Consider the following 18,905-nt stretch of genomic DNA (forward strand, 5'->3'; position numbering starts at 1 on the left):
CTGTGACACGCCCTCTTTGGGGGCGCTGGACAATGAGCAGGCTTCCGACAGTCGATTCGCCGGTGAGTGGCAACCTACCGAACATGGACCAATGAAAGCTGAGGACTGGGCATGGGGCCGGGGGGGGGGGAGTGAGGGGCAGAGGGTAGAATGGGAAAGAGATGGGGGGGAGGGGGGGGGGAGGAGAGTGGGGATTTTCGCAAACAAATATAAAGGAAGGAAGAAGAGCAAAACAATTAGGATGTAGGTGAGGGGAGAGGCTAGGGGAGGAGAGGAGGGAAGGAGAGGAGGGAAGGAGAGGAGGGAAGGAGAGGAGGGGAGGAGAGGAGGGAAGGAGAGGAGGGAAGGAGAGGAGGGGAGGAGAGGAGGGAAAGAGAGGAGGGAGGAGAGGAGGGAGGAGAGGAGGGAGGAGAGGAGGGAGGCTTTCGATGGTCAAATCAAAGCTGGCGACCAAATGTCTCCTCTCTCCCGAATCTGTTTCAGTCGAGAGGGAATTATCACAACTGATGAGGTTTTTAATGGCGTACCACTCCATAGAGAGCGTACATTTCCTAGCTGTGACAGCAGGATACTTGGGACTTCCTTCTTCTCTCTCATCCCTACCCTTTTGGTGCTGTTGTGGTTGGTTGTTGTTGTATCAGAAGTGGGTAGCTCTGCACTCTCTCCCTCCTCTTCCTCAGTGAAAGTTCCTGTGTGTGTGTGAGACTGTGGTGTTGTGTGTGTGTGTGTGTGTGTGTGTGTGTGTGTGTGTGTGTGTGTGTGTACGGTCCATCCCAGATTTCAAGTTCATGTTCAGTGTCTGCCAGCTCCGAGCCGCTTTGCTTAACATCTTGCGACTCATCGCTCCATCCCTCCATCTCTCCCTCCATCTCTCCCTCCATGCTGCTCTCCCTCTCCTCAGCTCCTCCCTCGCTTCATTGATGTGTTACCTCACTGTGTCCGCTGGGTTACTGGGAGGGGAGCTAAAGGTCCTGGCTGGGTGCCCAAGTAGTTTGGATTTAAACCGACTAGATTGAACAGTTGTCTGTTTAATCAATGATAACGTTGGGGTGAAGGTTTTCATTAGGCATGCACCAATACCACTTTTTTAAAGACCAATTACAAGTACTTACATTTTGGTACTTGCTGATACAGAGTACCGATGCCGAGTACCATTCTAACAATGACTTTGAAAACATGTTTTAGTTTTCATCAGCGAATCAAAAACAAGCTGAATTTGCTGACAAATTATAAGTATTTAGTGATCCTAAAACTGTTGTTTGTTATATTGAGTGGGCTCTTCAACACGTACATTTTAGTAATATGAAGAAAAGAAAAGGAAAACAATTTTAAAAAAAAAAAAAACGAAAAAAAAACGTTGGTCATTTTCGCGACTTGACGATTCCAGACTTGTTACCTCTTTCACCAGACCTTGTCACATATACAGAATTTAGCAAAGCGTAGTTTGCAGTCTGCTCTATTTTTGTGGTCATCATCGCTTATCCTAAACTATCTCCAAACTGCTGACATTGCTCCTCCCCTGCCTACCTGCTAGGAGAGGTTACGTTACGTTGCTGTAATGTGGTATCGGGAGGGTTATATAGGAGTAGTTTTACGAGTACAAATACATGACCACAGTATCGGGTACGAGTACTGGTATTGGTATCGGTGCATCCCTAATTTTCATGTAGGCTAAATAAATCTTTAGCCCTTACTCTGTAAGGTGCGACTTCCTGATGTAAGTTTTGGGCCCAGAATCACCAACCAAGCCTTAGCTCCTCCCCTGACTACTACTTCCCCCTCATCCCTAGCAACCTTGTGTCCTTCCTTTGTGGTTGTTGTTTTATGGATACTCTTTGTGTGTCGTAAATGTGTTCTGCTCTCTCTCTCTCTCTCTCTCTCTCTCTCTCTCTCTCTCTCTCTCTCTCTCTCTCTCTCTCTCTCTTTCTTTCTGTGTTTCTCTCCTCTCCCCATCATTTAATCTCATCCCCATCTCCTTCTGGTTGTTCTCCCTAATTACCTCCACACTCTATCGGGTGGACAGATGAGGATAGGAAAGGAAAGGGGTAGGGGAGGAGAGTGGAGAAGGTTTTGGCCCCCCCCCAAAAAGAAGAGCAAAACAATTAGAATGTAAGTGAGGGGAGAGGCTAGGGAGAGTGATGATGGAGGCACAGAGAGAGCAGGGCTTTAGATGGTCAAATCAACGCTGGTCTCTGGCTGAGTATCTTGCGACCAAACGTCTCTTGTGAGTTTCCTAGAGCCAGTTCCCTGAATCTGTTTCAGTTGAGAGGGAATTAGCAAAAGAGATGAGGTTTTTAATGGCGTACCGTTCCATAGAGAGCGTACATTTCCTAGCTGTGACAGCAGGATACTTGGGACTTCCTTCTTCTCTCTCATCCCTACCCTTTTGGTGCTGTTGTGGTTGGTTGTTGTTGTATCAGAAGTGGGTAGTAGCTCTGCACTCTCTCCCTCCTCTTCCTCAGTGAAAGTTCCTGTGTCTGTGTGGGTGTGAGACTGTGGTAATGTTTGTGTGTGTGTGTGTGTGTGTGTGTGTGTGTTTGTGTGTGTGTGTGTGTGTGTGTGTGTGTGTGTGTGTGTGTGTGTGTGTACGGTCCATCCCAGATTTCAAGTTCATGTTCAGTGTCTGCCAGCTCCGAGCCGCTTTGCTTAACATCTTGCGACTCATCGCTTCATCCCTCCATCTCTCCCTCCATCTCTCCCTCCATGCTGCTCTCCCTCTCCTCAGCTCCTCCCTCGCTTCATTGATGTGTTACCTCACTCTGTCCGCTGGGTTACTGGGAGGGGAGCTAAAGGTCCTGGCTGGGTGCCCAAGTAGTTTGGATTTAAACCGACTAGATTGAACAGTTGTCTGTCTAATCAATGATAACGTTGGGGTGAAGATTTTCACGAAGGCTAATTAAGTCTTTAGGCTCTTACTTTGTAAGGTGCGATTTCTTTGGGCCCAGAATCACCAATCAAGCCTTAGCTCCTCCCCCTGACTACTACTACCCCCTCATCCCTAGCAACCTTGTGTCCTTTCTTTGTGTGGTTGGTGTCTTATGGATACTCTGTGTGTGCCGTAAATGTGTTCTGCTCTCTCTCTCTCTCTCTCTTTCTCTGTGTTTCTCTCCTTTCCCCCATCATTTCATCTTATTCTGTCTCCTTCTGGATATTCTCCCTCCCTCCCTCCACTCTCTCTCGGACGGACAGATGAGGATTCGTGCCCTGTGCACATTGAGGAATAGGTATGGCGCTGTGGGTAGTTGGGTAGATGAGACGTTGCTCACTGACACTCTCCATTGACACAAGGTCACATTCCAGATCCCTCGACTCTTCACGACCTACCCTGGTTTTAGTGAAAGCCATAACTAGTAGCATACATAGCATGGAGTCCAACATCAGCGGTCCCCCTTCCCTGGCCTTGGAGAGCTATGGGCTGTGGAAGGCTTTAGTTCCAGCCCAGCACTAGCACCACCTGATTCAGCTGATCAACTCTTCAACGTCCAAGACCTTGACGAGTTGAATCAGGTTAGTGACGGACGGGAACTAAAGTCTGCACACCCTGAGAACCCCCCCACCTCGAGGTACCGTACGGCTGCCGTGTCTGTTCCTTCTGCCCGTAACACTAGAACAGCCATGAGGGGTCATTTGACCTGTGAGTAAAGAAACATGTTATATCTTTGCACTCAAACAAATGTCAGGACCCTCCTTTCATGACCTTTCCTGGATATGTGCGTTCTACCACCCAGTATTCTTACATTTTCAAAATCACATCAGGATAAGCTAGTATAAAGCTATTTTGCAGTTTTTCTGTGTAGGAAGCAGGCCAATTTACAAGCGGGCAACTAGTGGTCGTTGTGTGTAAATAGCAGCTTGAGCATTGTAAAGAGGGGCTCTTTTAGTAGGTAAAAAGGCACGGCTGTTCTAGTGTTAATCACTCCAGCTCATGAGTGAATGACCTCACCTGGTATCCCAGGTCCAAATCCAGTCTCCAGTCTGACAACAATGCAGAACTGGATGGTCACGAGCACAAGCTTGACAACAGAACTGCATTCTTTTCTTTTTTTTCCCCGCAACCTTCTGCGCTTCATATATGATATGAATTATAGATGATTCTAGATGCATATCTGTAGTCTCTTTCTTAGCTGATGTATGAGGTAGAGGCAGCAGGCACTGTAACTCCCTTGAGTTCGTCTCTGACCTTGAAGTGCATGCAGCCTAGGAGACCCTAGCTCCACCCCCCCCACCCCCCTCCCCCTCATCTCTTTGTCCAGATTGGTAGTCCAGGGCTGCATCTCAGTAGTTTTCCCTCACCTGCACTGACACAGTTGGATAGGTGAAAGCTCTATGGTGCGTTATTACCAGGTATTTGCTTCCTGGGTTTATCGTCCAAGTTTCCCCTAACCCCCCCCACATCAGTGCAGATGAAGGAAAGGAGATAAGTCCGGGACGCCAAGTTAGACGATTGACATCCACCCCCCGAGTAGTCTGTGTGCAGGCTTTAGTAGGACAGTAGTTTAGTACTGTGATCACTCGCTCCATGGCGATAGAGAACAGCTCAGGCCTCACCAGAAGGACCTTGCAAATACTGGTTTGACACTGATACTGTTGTGATATAATGCCATATTCTCTCTCTCTCCCCCCCCCCCCCTCTCTCTCTCTCTCTCTCCCCCTCTCTCTCAGGTATAAGGTATCTGGGTGGGTACAGGCCGGTTTTGGAGCCCCTCCCCCACCACGCCTCGGCCAGTAACATTAACCTGGAGGAGGGGTCGGAGACTAGGGAGGGCCAGAGTCCCAAACACACACCCCGCCGCGGACCACTCATCGTCTAACACACACATTGGAGCGCAGATACATATACAGTACATGTAGATACACACCCATGGAGACAGATAGATAAACACACACACACGCGCACACACGCACACACACACACACACACACACACACACTTGTACATACTTTATACATACACACAGGCGTGCGCGATGCCTGCGCAGACATACCTGCTTACCTGTCCAGTTCCAGCCCCTCAACACACACACACACACACACACACACACACACACACACACACACACACACACACACACACCCCCACCCATCTGTCCTCTCTCCTCCCTATGGACTAAATATGATCATCTATCTAGCGATGGGACCGACCGAACTCTTGAAAGAGTGTGAAGAGGAGGTGGATTTTAAAGAAGAGGACCAGAGTGAGACCACCTTCCCTACCTCTGAGCTTCATCATCACGTCATACCGGAGTACATCTTGTGTTCTACTGCTGTATTGGATTCGTCTGGCCCTGTCTTAGCTCTCTCTCTCTCTACCAGTCCTCCCAATCCTCCCAGTCCCTATCCCAGAAACCCTCTCAGATGTTGACTGACCTGGTCTGCCTTCGGGTAAGACCAGTCACATGACCCTGACGCACGCTGCTCCTCTCCTCTCCAGTACCAACCAACCAATCAGGGGCTATTGTGATCTGCAATCTTATTAGTATAAATGTGTGTCTGTATTTCATGTAACGAGTGGTTGAACACTATAAGAACAGAAGTCACCTACACCAGACTACCTTACCAGACTGGACTGACGGAATCCATTCCATAGACACCAGGAGAATCTGGTCCTGGTTTTGCATGCAGCTCCCTCATGTCTCCTCTCAACCCTACTGTTGTTTTCAGCAATTATCTATCGACACCCTGGTCTGAATGTGACTCTGGTCATAAGCAATGGGAACAATGGGAAGCAGGACTTACCCCAAATGGTGGATTTGCCCCAACATGGTGAACGTGAACTTGACCCAAAATGGCGGAGATGAACTGAAAGGCAGACTGAAAAGGAAACAAACAAACAAAAAAGAGATAGAAACAAAGTTTCTTAGATTGTATGACAATTGCAGATGTAATTCTAAGGGGGAGAATGTAAGATATTTGTTTTTGGGTCATTAACTACATAAGAATGTTCCCCTGACTTTGAACCTACCCCCCAGGTAATCAAACACTAAGACTAACACACACACACACACACACACACACACACACACACACACACACACACACCCCTCCTCTCGTTGCCCAAACCGGTAGCTCATCAGTATTCATATCTCAGTTTGACTCACTGGTCACACAACAAGGACAATAAAGCAATAAATATGCCCTAGCTGCAACCCTGTCCCTACCACACACACACACACACACACACACACACACACACACACACACACACACACACACACACACACACACACACACACACACACACACACCTCTGTGTTTCTACCTGTGTGAGGGACTCATGGCTGGACCACACAGTGGATGTAAAGTCAGACCATCCGTTTAAGGCAAGTGTGGTTGACTGTCATTCTATCCACACTCACACTCCCCTAGAAAACACTATTTAATAGACAACTTGAACCTTTTCTTTCTCATTTTGTTGAAAATGTAGTTTATTATTTTATTTTGTATTATTTGTTTCAGTGTATAGCTCACCTGTTAATGTTGTTACGTGTACTGTGTTTTATTTGTTTAAAAGAATAACTGTGTTGTTTATTATGTGGATGATAATATGTGAAATTAATAATGGTTTAAAAACACACACACACACACACACACACTACTTTAAAAAAAGGGACGAGGATACCAACACTGAATGCACTATTAGCTGTTTCCTAGACAACACACTTTGCCGTGCATGATGCGATTGTAGAGTAAGCATGGTAGTCTAGGTCAGTCTGCACTCCCCTGTAGACCACCTGGTGTATGTAGTACACGCCTATGATTTACCTACATGTAGAACACCTGGTGTATGTAGTACACTCCTATGATTTACCTACATGTAGAACACCTGGTGTATGTAGTACACTCCTATGATTTACCTACTTGTCAGATTGGTGGTGTCCTTAAATCACACCCTAGTCCCCAATTCATGCACGACTTAACAACCATGCAGTTCTGTTCTAAAGTAGCGCCCCGTTGGGAAATAGGGAGCCCTTTAAGCTATAGCCATTGTGTGTATAAGACATACTGCAGATGCTCTCCTTATACATAACATCATACAGCCTCCTGCAGAGCTCAGTTATCTCCTTTCACAGTCAGACACCTTCAATAGGATTCCTCCCTGTATCTCTATCACTTACAGTACATTTATCCACCTACAGGTAACCAATGGGTCACAATCCTCCATTATTCATTTTTGTAGAATTCTGAATTTAAAATGTCAATGACAACAACAACAAAAAAGAACAATAAAGTTTTTTGAACTAAAGTCAGTTGCCGTTTCTACTACTTCTACCTAGTGTGTGTGAGGAAAAAACTATGAGTGAATATGGAAGTATGATTTGACCATCAATGGAATATGGACTGGTTTTGTAAATGATTTAGACACTGTTTGGCTATGATTCAACAACACAGAAAGTGCATATTTATCCAGATACATAACATGTGGTCCCTATGGGCCCCCCTCCTCACAATTCCACATGTTTTCTCACACACATTTAGGGAACGTAGCCAATGTGTTTCAATGATATCTTGTGAAACGTGAGTTCTGGGGATATTGAAATGTTTTCCATAAGGGTATCATTTTATATAATTTAATTTCTCCCATCTCAGTTCCGGGCCAGGATCCTGCTCTACTTTTTGATTTATTACAAAGGGAACATCTGGTGTGCTATGGACACGCATGCGCACACACACACACACACACACACACACGCGCACACACACACACACACACACACACACACACACACACACACACACACTGTTGGTGTAGAATATTCTAGATGTGTTAGCCATGTGTCTCTGCCTTCACCCTTTCACCTAGAAGGCCATAAAAACACAACACAGTGTGTTCCGAAAACACCAGATACTAGACCAGGGGGGTATTCCATCAACGTCACTAAAGGAAAATCCAAGCTTATTCTGGTAAATCTTGCAAGAAAGAAAATCCTGGTTTATTTTGATACATTTCGCGAGATATATATATAAAACAAAGCCTGGATTTTCCTTTAGTGACGTTGATGGAATACCCCCTGGGTCTTTATGGCAGGGCTAATGATGGGGTAATGAAGCCAATGATCCTCAGGTGTGTAGAATGAGCAGGTGGAACAGATGACCGATAACGAGACAGGGAACTGGAGCCTGGCCATTCACTATTTGCACTTCTAGTTAGATGCTGAACTGCATTTTGTTGTCTGGTACTTGTACTCTGCAATGACAATAGAGTTGAATCTAATCTACTCTAATCTAATCTAATAGGGCTGAGTGGAAATGGAGGAAAACCATCCTCCCTGATGGCCTAAACTCTTTTCTCTCTCTGCTCCTCGACTACAACTCCTCTGCATCAGCTGCTAAAGCTTCCTAATACCATTCCAAAAACCAATCCTCTGCCTCTAACCCAAGGAAATTGTTCTCCACATTTTCCACACCCCTCTACCCACCTCTTCCCTGTCCGTGGATGACTTTTGTTACCTACTTTCAAAAGAAGGTTGATGACATGAGCAGCTCCTTCTCTCCATCTCTCGTCAACCCTGCTACCATCCCTCCCAGCTCTTCCCCGCCCTCTCCCCTGATGATGACCACCTGCCCTCTCAATCCCATCCCTTCTCCAATCCATTTTCCAAAGACCTCCTTCCTTTCCATACCACCGTAATCACTTCTTCTCTATCCACAAGATCTGTCTTTAAACAGCCAGAGTCAAGCCTCCTCTCAAGAAACCAACCTTTGACCCGTCTTCTGTACAACTACAGACCGGTATTTCTTCTCTCAAAACCCTTGAATGCACTGTATCTAACCAACTGTCTCACTATCTCCTTCAGAACAATCTCCTTGACCGTCACCAATCCGGCTTTAAGGCTGGGCATTCTACTGGGACTGCTCTCCTTGCTGTCATGGAGGCCTCTGCTCGAGCTTCCTCCCTCTCCTCTGTTCTCATTCTCCTGGACCTGGTCTGCTGCATTCGACACAGTAAAACACCCGATCCTGCTCGCCACCCTCTCAGAACTTGGCATCTATGGCTCTGCCCTCTCCTGGTTTGCATCCGACCTGGATGATCGCTCCTACCAGGTGACGCATCACTTCTTCTTCTTCTTCTTCTTCTTCTTCTTCTCTCCATGAGGCCTCACCACTGGGGTCCCCCAGGCCCAGGGCTCCGTCCTAGTGCCCTTACTGTTCTCCCTCTATAACAAATCTCTTGGCTCAGTAATCTCCTTACCTGGTTTCTCTTACCGCTGCTACGCAGACGGCAGACGAGTCGACACTCAAGTTTTCCTCTCTTTCCCCCCCCTCTGACAACACATGTTGGCAACACATGTCTCTGTGTGTCTTGCAGACATCTCTGCTTGGGTGTCAGCCCACCACCTCAAGATTAACCTTAACAAGACTGAACTACTCTTCCTCCTTGGGAAAGCCTGCCCTCCCCAAGACTTCTCCATCATAGTAGAGAACTCTACGATGACCTCCTCACTGATAGCCAAGAACCTTGGAGTGATCCTTGACAACCACTTATCCTGAATGGCAAACATCATAGTGACGGCATTCTGTAGATTCTTCCTCTACAGCATCAGAAGGACACATCCGTTCCTCACCAGAAAGGCAGCACAACTCTTGGTCCAGACACTTGTTATCTCTCACCCTGACTACTGCAACACACTCTTGGCCGGGCTCCCCACCTCTGCCATCAGACCTCTGTCATCATCAGACCTCTGCAGCTCATCCAGAATGCTGCTGCCCGTCTGTGTGGCTCCTTTGTGGGCTCTTTTGATATGACTGATGGATAGATGATTCACTTACTTAGACAAATGTATTTGTGAGAAGTCGCTTTGGATAAAGGCGTCTGCTAAATGCCAAAACATTTCAAATGTAAAATATTAATGACACATTAATGATTAGAGTGAGTCATCAGCTTCCGATTTTGGCCTCTTAATGGAATGAAGGATCCGATATGATCAATTGCCTGTCCCACAGGGATGAGGAAATCATTATCAATCATTATTATGAAATATCTTTTGGAGTCAGATATAATGTCATTTAACTTGTGTTCATTGGTTATGTGACCATTAGTTTTGAGTTTACTTCATCATGTCCATAACCGTCTGAAGTTGTAATTGGGAATAAATACAGTTAGGTCCATATATATTTGGACTCTGACTGAATTAACATATTCAAGTTACAGTTAGGCCTATATAATGAATATGGGCATAACGTGCAGACTCTCAGCTTTAATTTGAGGGTCCAAATTGGAGGAAGGGTTTAGGAATTACAGCTCTGAGAATAAAAAAGTATGGAGAAGGCTTGGAACTGCTCTTGATCCGAAGCATTCCACATCATCTGTAAAACACGGTGGAGGCCGTATGGTGGCATGGGCATGACTGGCTTCCAAAGGCACTGGGTCACTAGTGTTTATTCATGATGTGTCAGAAAACCGAAGCAGACGGATGAATTCTGAAGTGTTTAGGGATATTCTGTCTGCTTAGATTCAGCCAAATTCCGAGTCAATCACCTGATCTCAACCTGATCAAGAATGCATCACACTTGCTGAAGACAAACCTTAAAGCAGAAAGACCCACGAACAAACAACAACTGAAGACTAGGGTTGGGTACCGAAAACCGGTACCAATTACATTTGAGCGTCTGAAAATTGGGGACTGTATAAAAATGGTTCGAATTCCTAAAAGTTTCATACAATATTTTTGATCAACCCCTTGATTTAAAGCTGAAAGTCTGCACTTCAATTGCATCTCGATTGTTTAATTTAATTTAATTTATTGTTGCTGTATCTTGTTTTGCACATATTTGAAATTAACATATCAATCAATCAATCAATCAATCAATAAAAAATCCATTGTGGTGGCGTACAGAGCCAAAATTATGGAAATTGTGTCACTGTCCAAATATTTCCGGACCTAACTATATGTGTTTTTACTCTTAACATGTCCTCTATTCTTCAGTATGATTTTATTTCCAATTCTTCAGCTGTGTCATAGTGGTTGAGAACTGTAAAGTTGGCTAACCGTAACCCAACTACCGTATTTTCCGGACTATAAGTCGCACCCGAGTATAAGTCGCAGCAGGCCAAAAATGGGCCATGAAGAGGAAAAAACCACATATAAGTCGCACTGGACTATAAGTCGCATGGTTCAAGGGAACGGGCTTGGCGGAATCAGCGGGGAAAGAAGACCCTGTTGAGCTTGACTCTAGTCTGGCACTGTGAAGAGACATGAGAGGATTTGTAAGCCCAGGAAGGACATAATTCACGTTGAAACTTCTTCTGAAAGGTTAAGGAATACTTGTATTATCGAGTGTAAAGTCCGCTAGCTAGCGCGGGGCTAACAACATGGCTTCGCGGAGGAAAAATGAAACTTTGAACAGCCTCTAAAAGGTAATAAATGACTTTAATATCGTTTCTAACGTCCATAACATTGTGTATAAGGTCCATAACATCATGTTTAATGTCCACATTGTCGTGTTTAATGTCCACATTGTCGAGTATAATGGCTATTCTATCGCGTATGAAGCGCTACCGGAAGTCGCAAAATGCTACTCGCGGGTACAACATTGCAACGTTAAACAGCCTCTGGAAGGAATAAATGACTTTAATATCGTTTCTAACGTCCATAACATTGTGTATAAGGTCCATAACATCATGTTTAATGTCCAAATTGTCGTGTTTAATGTCCACATTGTCGAGTATAATGGCTATTCTATCGCGTATGAAGCGCTACCGGAAGTAGCAAAATGCTACTCGCGGGTACAACATTGCAACGTTAAACAGCCTCTGGAAGGAATAAATGACTTTAATATCGTTTCTAACGTCCATAACATTGTGTATAAGGTCCATAACATCATGTTTAATGTCCACATTGTCGTGTTTAATGTCCACATTGTCGAGTATAATGGCTATTCTATCGCGTATGAAGCGCTACCGGAAGTAGCAAAATGCTACTCGCGGGTACAACATTGCAACGTTAAACAGCCTCTGGAAGGAATAAATGACTTTAATATCGTTTCTAACGTCCATAACATTGTGTATAAGGTCCATAACATCATGTTTAATGTCCACATTGTCGTGTTTAATGTCCACATTGTCAAGTATAATGGCTATTCTATCGTGTATGAGGCGCTAGCGGATTTACTCCTTGGTTCATGTCAGTCAGAGATTACCGTATGTCAGTTCATGTCAGTCAGAGATTATGAATTATTGATATATAAGTCGCACCTGACTATAAGTCGCAGGACCAGCCAAAGTATGAAAAAAACCGCGACTTATAGTCCGGAAAATACGGTATAAACCACAAGATGACAGCAATCATCCCCACCACACACACTCAAGTACCCACACATACACACACCCACACACAATTCAAATCCTCAGAGATCCTTAGAGAACAGCCCACAATGATCCAGGGCTTCACTTGAAAGGGGTTGTCCAACACATCCACAGACACATAGAGACCTGGCTTCATAACCAAGCAGAGATACACATACTCTACTTTCACACTTTGCCTACTCTACCTCACACACATCCAGTCATGCTTGGACTTGGTCTCCTGTCTCTACTTTTCCTCTCAGGTAAGTTAGACTCAGGTTTTTCTACAATGATGCTCTACCGATTATGTGCATGCTTGTTCTAATTGACTGTTTGGATGCTCTTGCTCTAAAATAAGCCAAGCCTACTGCTGAGCATGTTGTGTTTTTTCTTTTTCTATTTGTAGATTTGAGTGTTGATGGTTAGTTTAGCATCAGGCTATTTGGTGAACTTGGTTCATGCCATCATTTTCCCACCATAGTTGGTGTTCAAAGTGCGTCGGAAAAAAATAGATATGTTTTGTTGGTGCTACTTCTGCTCTGTTAAATGTGTTGCTGATTTGCAGACAAACTGTTAGTTTTGTCTCAAAGCCTTTGTCAACTGTGTATGGTGATGATGGGACTTGCTTGAGTAAAGGGTCATGATGCATGAATGAAGTTTTGATGGTTAGTTTAGCATCAGGCTATTTGGTGAACTTGGTTCATGCCATCATTTTCCCACCAGAGTTGGTGTTCAAAGTGCGTTGGAAAAAAATAGATATGTTTTATTGGTGTTACTTCTGCAGACAAACTGTTAGTTTTGGCTCAAAGCCTTTGTCAACTGTTTATGGTGATGATGGGACTTGCTAGAGTAAAGGGTCATCAGGCGTGAATCGGACAGATATGGAGAAAAGAAATCAAGGAGAGTGGACATCCTCATTACTGCCCCACCATTACTCCTTTACTGCTCAATTCTGATTCTCCAAATGAGCTTAGAGTCAACATGAGAAGTCAACTTCACATGCTAATTCATTCTGGGAATCCCTAAAGAGCCTGGATGAGGCTACACCCCTATTGTGAAGTTCCTTCTGATTCTGGTGCATGACGAGTGATGTTTGTGTTACTATGCCCTCCACCCTCGCTTTTACTCCCTTGCAACAAGTCTAGGGATCCTTTCCATACGCGCACATCCCCTTCCCTTACTCCCTCAAATCGAGTGAGGAATGATTGTTTACCTTGTTTTGGGCTGCTTGTATGGTTACTGCCCTGTGAATTTACAGTACAGCATTCTCACATGTATACAGAAGTAAAGAAGTAGTAGCCTAGTAGTAAGTGGCTAACATGCGACATATTCCGTTACATAACTACATTACCAAGTAATGTAAGTGTGTGTCCTTCTTCCCTGGCAGGTGGGGTCTCCCCAGAGAAGGTTTGTAGTGACCAGGATGTACTAGATCACCTGAACCTGACGAGGAGTAATGAGGTGTACACCTCTAGCCGCCCTGTGATAGACCACACACACCCCACTATAGTACACCTGGAGGTAGTCCTCTTTGCCATCCTCGGCGTGGTGAGTGTGTGAGTGAGTGAGTGTGTGAGTGTGTGTGTGTGTGTGTGTGTGTGTGTGTGTGTGTGTGTGTGTGCGTGCTGCCGTGTAACATTCTGTGTTGTGTGTATTTCCAGATTGAGAAAACCCAGACCTTCGTTCCATTCATCTGGGTAATAACAGTGAGTGTTGTTTTTCTGTCCTTCCTTTTATGACGTTCACGTAAGTTCAAGCAGGTGACAGCTGATGTCACGTATGCAAACACATCACATGCTCGTGGGACAAGGAGTTCTACTTATGGGTCGTCCCACCCACCGCCCCAGCCTCACCCAGTCTGTATTTAATCTTATATTATTTTATTTATGTTATTAAACTTCATGCGCGGAGCTATACAGAGCCATCCAATTACACTACCATTTTTCATTAAACAATATTAACAATATTAACACTAGAACATGACCCCTGTGAGTAAAGAAAATGTTTATATCTTTGCACTCGATCAAATTTCAGGACCCTCCTTTCATGGCTTTTCCTAGATATGTGCGTTCTACCACCCAGTATCCTTACATTTTCAAAATCACATCAGGATAAGCTAATATAAAGATATTTAGCAGTTTTTCTGTGTAGGAAGCGACATGTGTCCTGACTAAACTCTCGTTTTACTCCTGTTTCCCTGGCAGAAATGGAACAACGAGCGGATCTCCTGGGATCCTTCTAAGTTCTGTGGGATCTCCAAGATCTCTGTCCCTGGGAACATGCTGTGGAAACCCGATCTCATCATCTATGAGATGTGAGCAACTCCTGAAACACGTGCACAGCAAAAAGAAAAAAGTTTGGAAGCTCTGAAACCTCATTACCTGATTGTTTAGAGCTACAATGCATGTCTATAGGGGGCTATAATATAAATAAAAAATCCTTCACAACCTGGTGGTGAAGTAAGCTGTGCAGGTTTCACAGAATACCATTGCTATTGTTAATGGAGTGGCAGTTGGTCATTTCCATTTCAAACCCATTTTCTAACTTTCTGACCATTACATGACTATAGTTTTTAAGGTACTCAGACATAATGTCTATATATAATATGTGTAAATGTTCACCTGGGTCCCAGGATTCCTACGGTGTAAATATCTAAGCTGTGACAATTTTAGTTTTTCAAATATGAATGTTGTTTGAAAACCATACTCCCAATTCACACAAATGGTGGAATGTTCAGAACTCCACTCTAGCGGTAGCTGGTATTTTCCATTTCAAACCCATTTCCCAGGATTCCTATGGTGTGAATATCTAAGCGGTGACATTTATACTTTTTGAGATAGAGCTGTCTGAAGCTGGGTATAATTTTCTCAAACTACTATTATTGCCGGGCATGTGACACATAGGCGACTCCTGATTGCCTAATCTCATGCTACGGACACACACACATTATTTGCTCAGGATCATAATGTTCCTGGTTGATGTTGGTGGTGGGTGACCTCTGCTGTACACAGCAGTTAGAGGTGATTTGTAATGTTATTAACTGAACCGTAGCACTAGTGTTCAAGAGATTAACCAAACATGTCCATGTAGAGGTGGACAGTCATTAGCTATATTGTATATATAGTAAATAAGTAAGGATAGTTGAGTTGTTGCGCATCAGCTAATGTTACAATTACATAGAGTGTGTGTGTGTGTGTGTGTCTCAGGACAGACAAGGACAAGAAGGACCACTGGTCCCCCTACGTGTACCTGACACACAACGGGACTGTCATCTTAGAGGAGAGCCGGGTGGTTCATAGCACCTGTAAGATGACCATTCGCACCTTCCCTTTCGATACACAGAGCTGTAACCTCACCTTTGCCTCCCTCATACACACGGGTAAGAGAGTGTGTGTGTGTGTGTGTGTGTGTGTGTGTGTGTGTGTGTGTGTGTGTGCGCGTGTGTGTGTGTGTGTGTGTTTGCATGGTTTAGATATCCTGAGCAGACAGACGTTTAGTGCAATTTGTATGCAGATATTTTCCCACTGAAACATTCACCTTCCACCCTCCCTTCCCCCCCCCCTCCCTTCCCCTTTCACTCAGGTAAACATCTCAAGATCAAGGCAATGTCCAACTCATCCCGTAACACGGAAAGATCAGAAAAGACCATTCAGACTGAGGGAGAGTGGGACTTACAGACCGTAAAAGTCGCAAAGGGCGAGCCCGTCTTCGACGGATTTGACCAGGTCATCTACACGGTAGGTATTCTAGGGAGAGGAGACTGAGGACAGTGGGATGTGTTACCCTGCAAAAGTAGGAAGAGGATCTGTTAATCAAATCTAAATGACTGTACAATCATACAGATGTGAGAGGTTTGACATGTGTTCAGTACTGTGGGGTAACTCTAGTAGTTTCCTTGTGTTTGGAATATTCTTACAGTACAGTAATGCTATCTTTAGAACATTACATCATGTAATATTGGGCAGCCAAACAGAAAATTCCATGCCACAAACAAGTGAAAGTTCTTACTCGCAAGAAACTCTTCAAAAACACAATACCACATAATACAGTAGTAACACAATAATACAATCATATCGTTAACAAACAAAAATAATAGGTTATTTCTTAATGCCATAAACCAACCCTACCTTAGACCTTAGGTGCCATGTTCTGATCACCAATACCCTGGTATCAGTCAAGTCTTCTTCTCATCTCAGATCACCATGAAGAGGAGGCCCCTCCTCCATGTCACCAACTTCCTGTTGCCCATCCTGTTCTTCCTGGTTCTGGACCTGGCTTCCTTCCTCATATCTGACCAAGGGGGAGAGAAGATGGGCTTCAAGGTCACGATGCTGCTGGCCATATCAGTGATGATGCTCATACTCAAAGACATACTGCCCTCCGTCTCCAACAGGACACCTCTCATAGGTACATAGGTACCCGTCTACCTGGTTTCCAGTATGTGTCCTTTTACCTCACACAGCTATGTACAGTGCACTGAGTAAGTAATGGGACAGTGAAGCATTTTGTCTTCTTTCGGCTCTCCACTCCTCACTATTAGCACATTTTAGGTTAACCCTTGCGCCCTTAATTGCTGCTTGCGGCTATATTTGATGATGTAACTGCTAATGGAAGCAGCAGAATGTATTCTGAAGTGTACAGAAACATCTTGTCTGCTCAGTTACAAGCAAATGCCTCCAAATTCATTGGATGGCGCTACATCATACAGTAAGGCAATGACCCCAAATATACTGCCGTAGCAACTAGGGAGTTTTTCAGGGCCAACAACTTCTTGACTGGCCAAGTCTATCGTCATTTAAATCTAACTTCACATGCATTTAGTTTCCTGATTTTAGGCTAAATGGCTGCACTATAAGCCTGGCAGAGCATCATCGAACACACCCAGTTTCTGGGTGGCAGACTTCAGATAGTTATTGCCTGCAATGACCAAATAGTAAATATGAGTGCTTAATTTGGACATCTTATGAATTTGTACACAAATACCATACAATAAAAGCTGAGCATATTTACTTTAACCTCATAATAATTTATTTCAAATCCAAACTTGTGTAAAGCCAAGAGAAGAAAACCTGCTTCAATGTCCCATTACTTACACAGGGCAGGATATGTGCTGTGTACTGATCTTCTGTTGTGTTTATTATATCTCCTCCCTCCTCACAGCGACTTACTGCATAATAATCTTTGCGTTCATGTTCCTGAGTCTGTTGGAGACCATCTTGGTGACTTACCTGATGGCGAGAGACTCCACCCACCTGGAGACTGATGCAGACAGAGACCACACCCCCATGGATGAGTGTGAGAAGAAAAGAGACAACTCCCACGGTGACACCTGTGACACAGGTACTACCCACTCTGGTGTATGTGTCAAATAAAACATTTAATTTGCTTAGTCTCAAAGTTAAGTATCAAACTTGTCATTTCAGAGGGTAAGCAGACCCTTTGTAGCCTTTGTATCTGTGATGTGGGTGGTAGAGATGCACCGTGTGCGCTGCTGCCCGTGGTAGAGGAGGTAAGATATTTGACATTGTATCTAGATTGATCTTCAGCTTAGAATCATTGTTGTTCCCTCACACAATAACGTTATGTTCTCACCTCTCCATTGTTCCTGGTGTTCTCCAGACTGGTGTTGGTGTGAGGGCGGCCGAGTCTCGTCTGTTGCTGTTGATCCTGGAGGAATTGAGGGAGGCAAATGGGAGGAAGGAGGTCAAACCTGGCTACTGGACCAAAGTGGCCCGGCGCATTAACATAGCTTTCTCTATTTTCTACCTCATCTCTGTCACTGTGTTCTTAGTCCTCTTGTATGTAGAGTGGATACATTAGATTAGAATTTTAATCAATTCAAACAATGTTAACAATAATCTATAGTTATTTATTAATGACATATTCAATTGTATCAGTGTAACAGTACCTGATTTGATGTCATCCCCCCTCTCTCTCACCTATCCTTCTGTCATTCTCTACTGTCTCTCTCTAATAAAAGTAGAAATGCCCTAAAACACATATATTATATATTATGATAATGTGTTTCATGTGCAGGTAGCCCATTTCTTGCTGAAGGTCATATAAATTAATGAATTGAAAGAATTAAAAGTTAAAGTTATGCTGTGGAGGAATAAAGAAATCCATCTGGTATCACCCATTGGATCCAGCGTGTGTGTGTGTGTGTGTGTGTGTGTGTGTGTGTGTGTGTGTGTGTGTGTGTGTGTGTGTGTGTGTGTGTGTGTGTGCGTGTGTGCGTGTGTGCGTGTGTGCGTGCGTGCGTGCGTGCGTGCGTGCGTGCGTGCGTGTGGCTATGCATGTGCATGCCCACCCTATACCCATCATAAGGTTGGTATGCCCCCCTATACCCATCATGAGGTTGGTATATCCCCCTATACCCATCATGAGGTTGGTATATCCCCCTATACCCATCATGAGGTTGGTATATCCCCCTATACCCATCATGAGGTTGGTATATCCCCCTATACCCATCAGTGACACATTCAATACCGCTTTGCACTTTCAGAGCAGCCACATACAGCATCACTTTGCTTGTAGTATAATTCCCTCTAGCATCTTACACGCTCTCCTCCTCTCACCAGCTGTATGTGACCAGGAGTGAAAAGCTCTCCAAGCTATATCT

At 44.5% G+C, this 18,905-nt stretch overlaps 2 protein-coding genes across 4 annotated transcripts in view; both read left to right on the forward strand.

Annotated features, from left to right (window-relative positions):
* Positions 1-6,130, forward strand: part of rnf157 (ring finger protein 157) — a gene marked incomplete at its 5' end in the record, with an annotated part of 24,664 nt that extends 18,534 nt beyond the window's left edge. For all 3 annotated transcript variants that reach the window (XM_080542583.1, XM_080542585.1, XM_080542584.1), the window contains 2 exons: positions 1-62; positions 4,663-6,130. The exon at positions 1-62 is cut by the window's left edge and continues 52 nt beyond it. In XM_080542583.1, coding sequence (XP_080398709.1) covers positions 1-62; positions 4,663-4,811 — 211 coding nt within the window. In that variant the 3' untranslated portion in view covers positions 4,812-6,130. The remainder of the gene's footprint in view (positions 63-4,662) is intronic.
* Positions 6,131-12,506: 6,376 nt separating this feature from the next.
* LOC308167538 (5-hydroxytryptamine receptor 3A-like) lies at positions 12,507-18,323 on the forward strand (the record flags this gene model as incomplete). The annotated part of the gene is made up of 11 exons (XM_080541955.1): positions 12,507-12,546; positions 13,671-13,831; positions 13,945-13,989; positions 14,488-14,597; positions 15,490-15,662; positions 15,866-16,020; positions 16,480-16,690; positions 17,444-17,638; positions 17,707-17,792; positions 17,903-18,081; positions 18,320-18,323. The coding sequence occupies 11 exons, from the start codon at positions 12,507-12,509 to the stop codon at positions 18,321-18,323; spliced, it is 1,359 nt and encodes a 452-aa protein (XP_080398081.1).
* Positions 18,324-18,905: the final 582 nt, after the last annotated feature.

This window comes from Nansenia antarctica (assembly GCF_963989245.1).
Source record: "Nansenia antarctica genome assembly, chromosome: 11".
NCBI classification, from domain to species: domain Eukaryota; kingdom Metazoa; phylum Chordata; class Actinopteri; order Argentiniformes; family Microstomatidae; genus Nansenia; species Nansenia antarctica.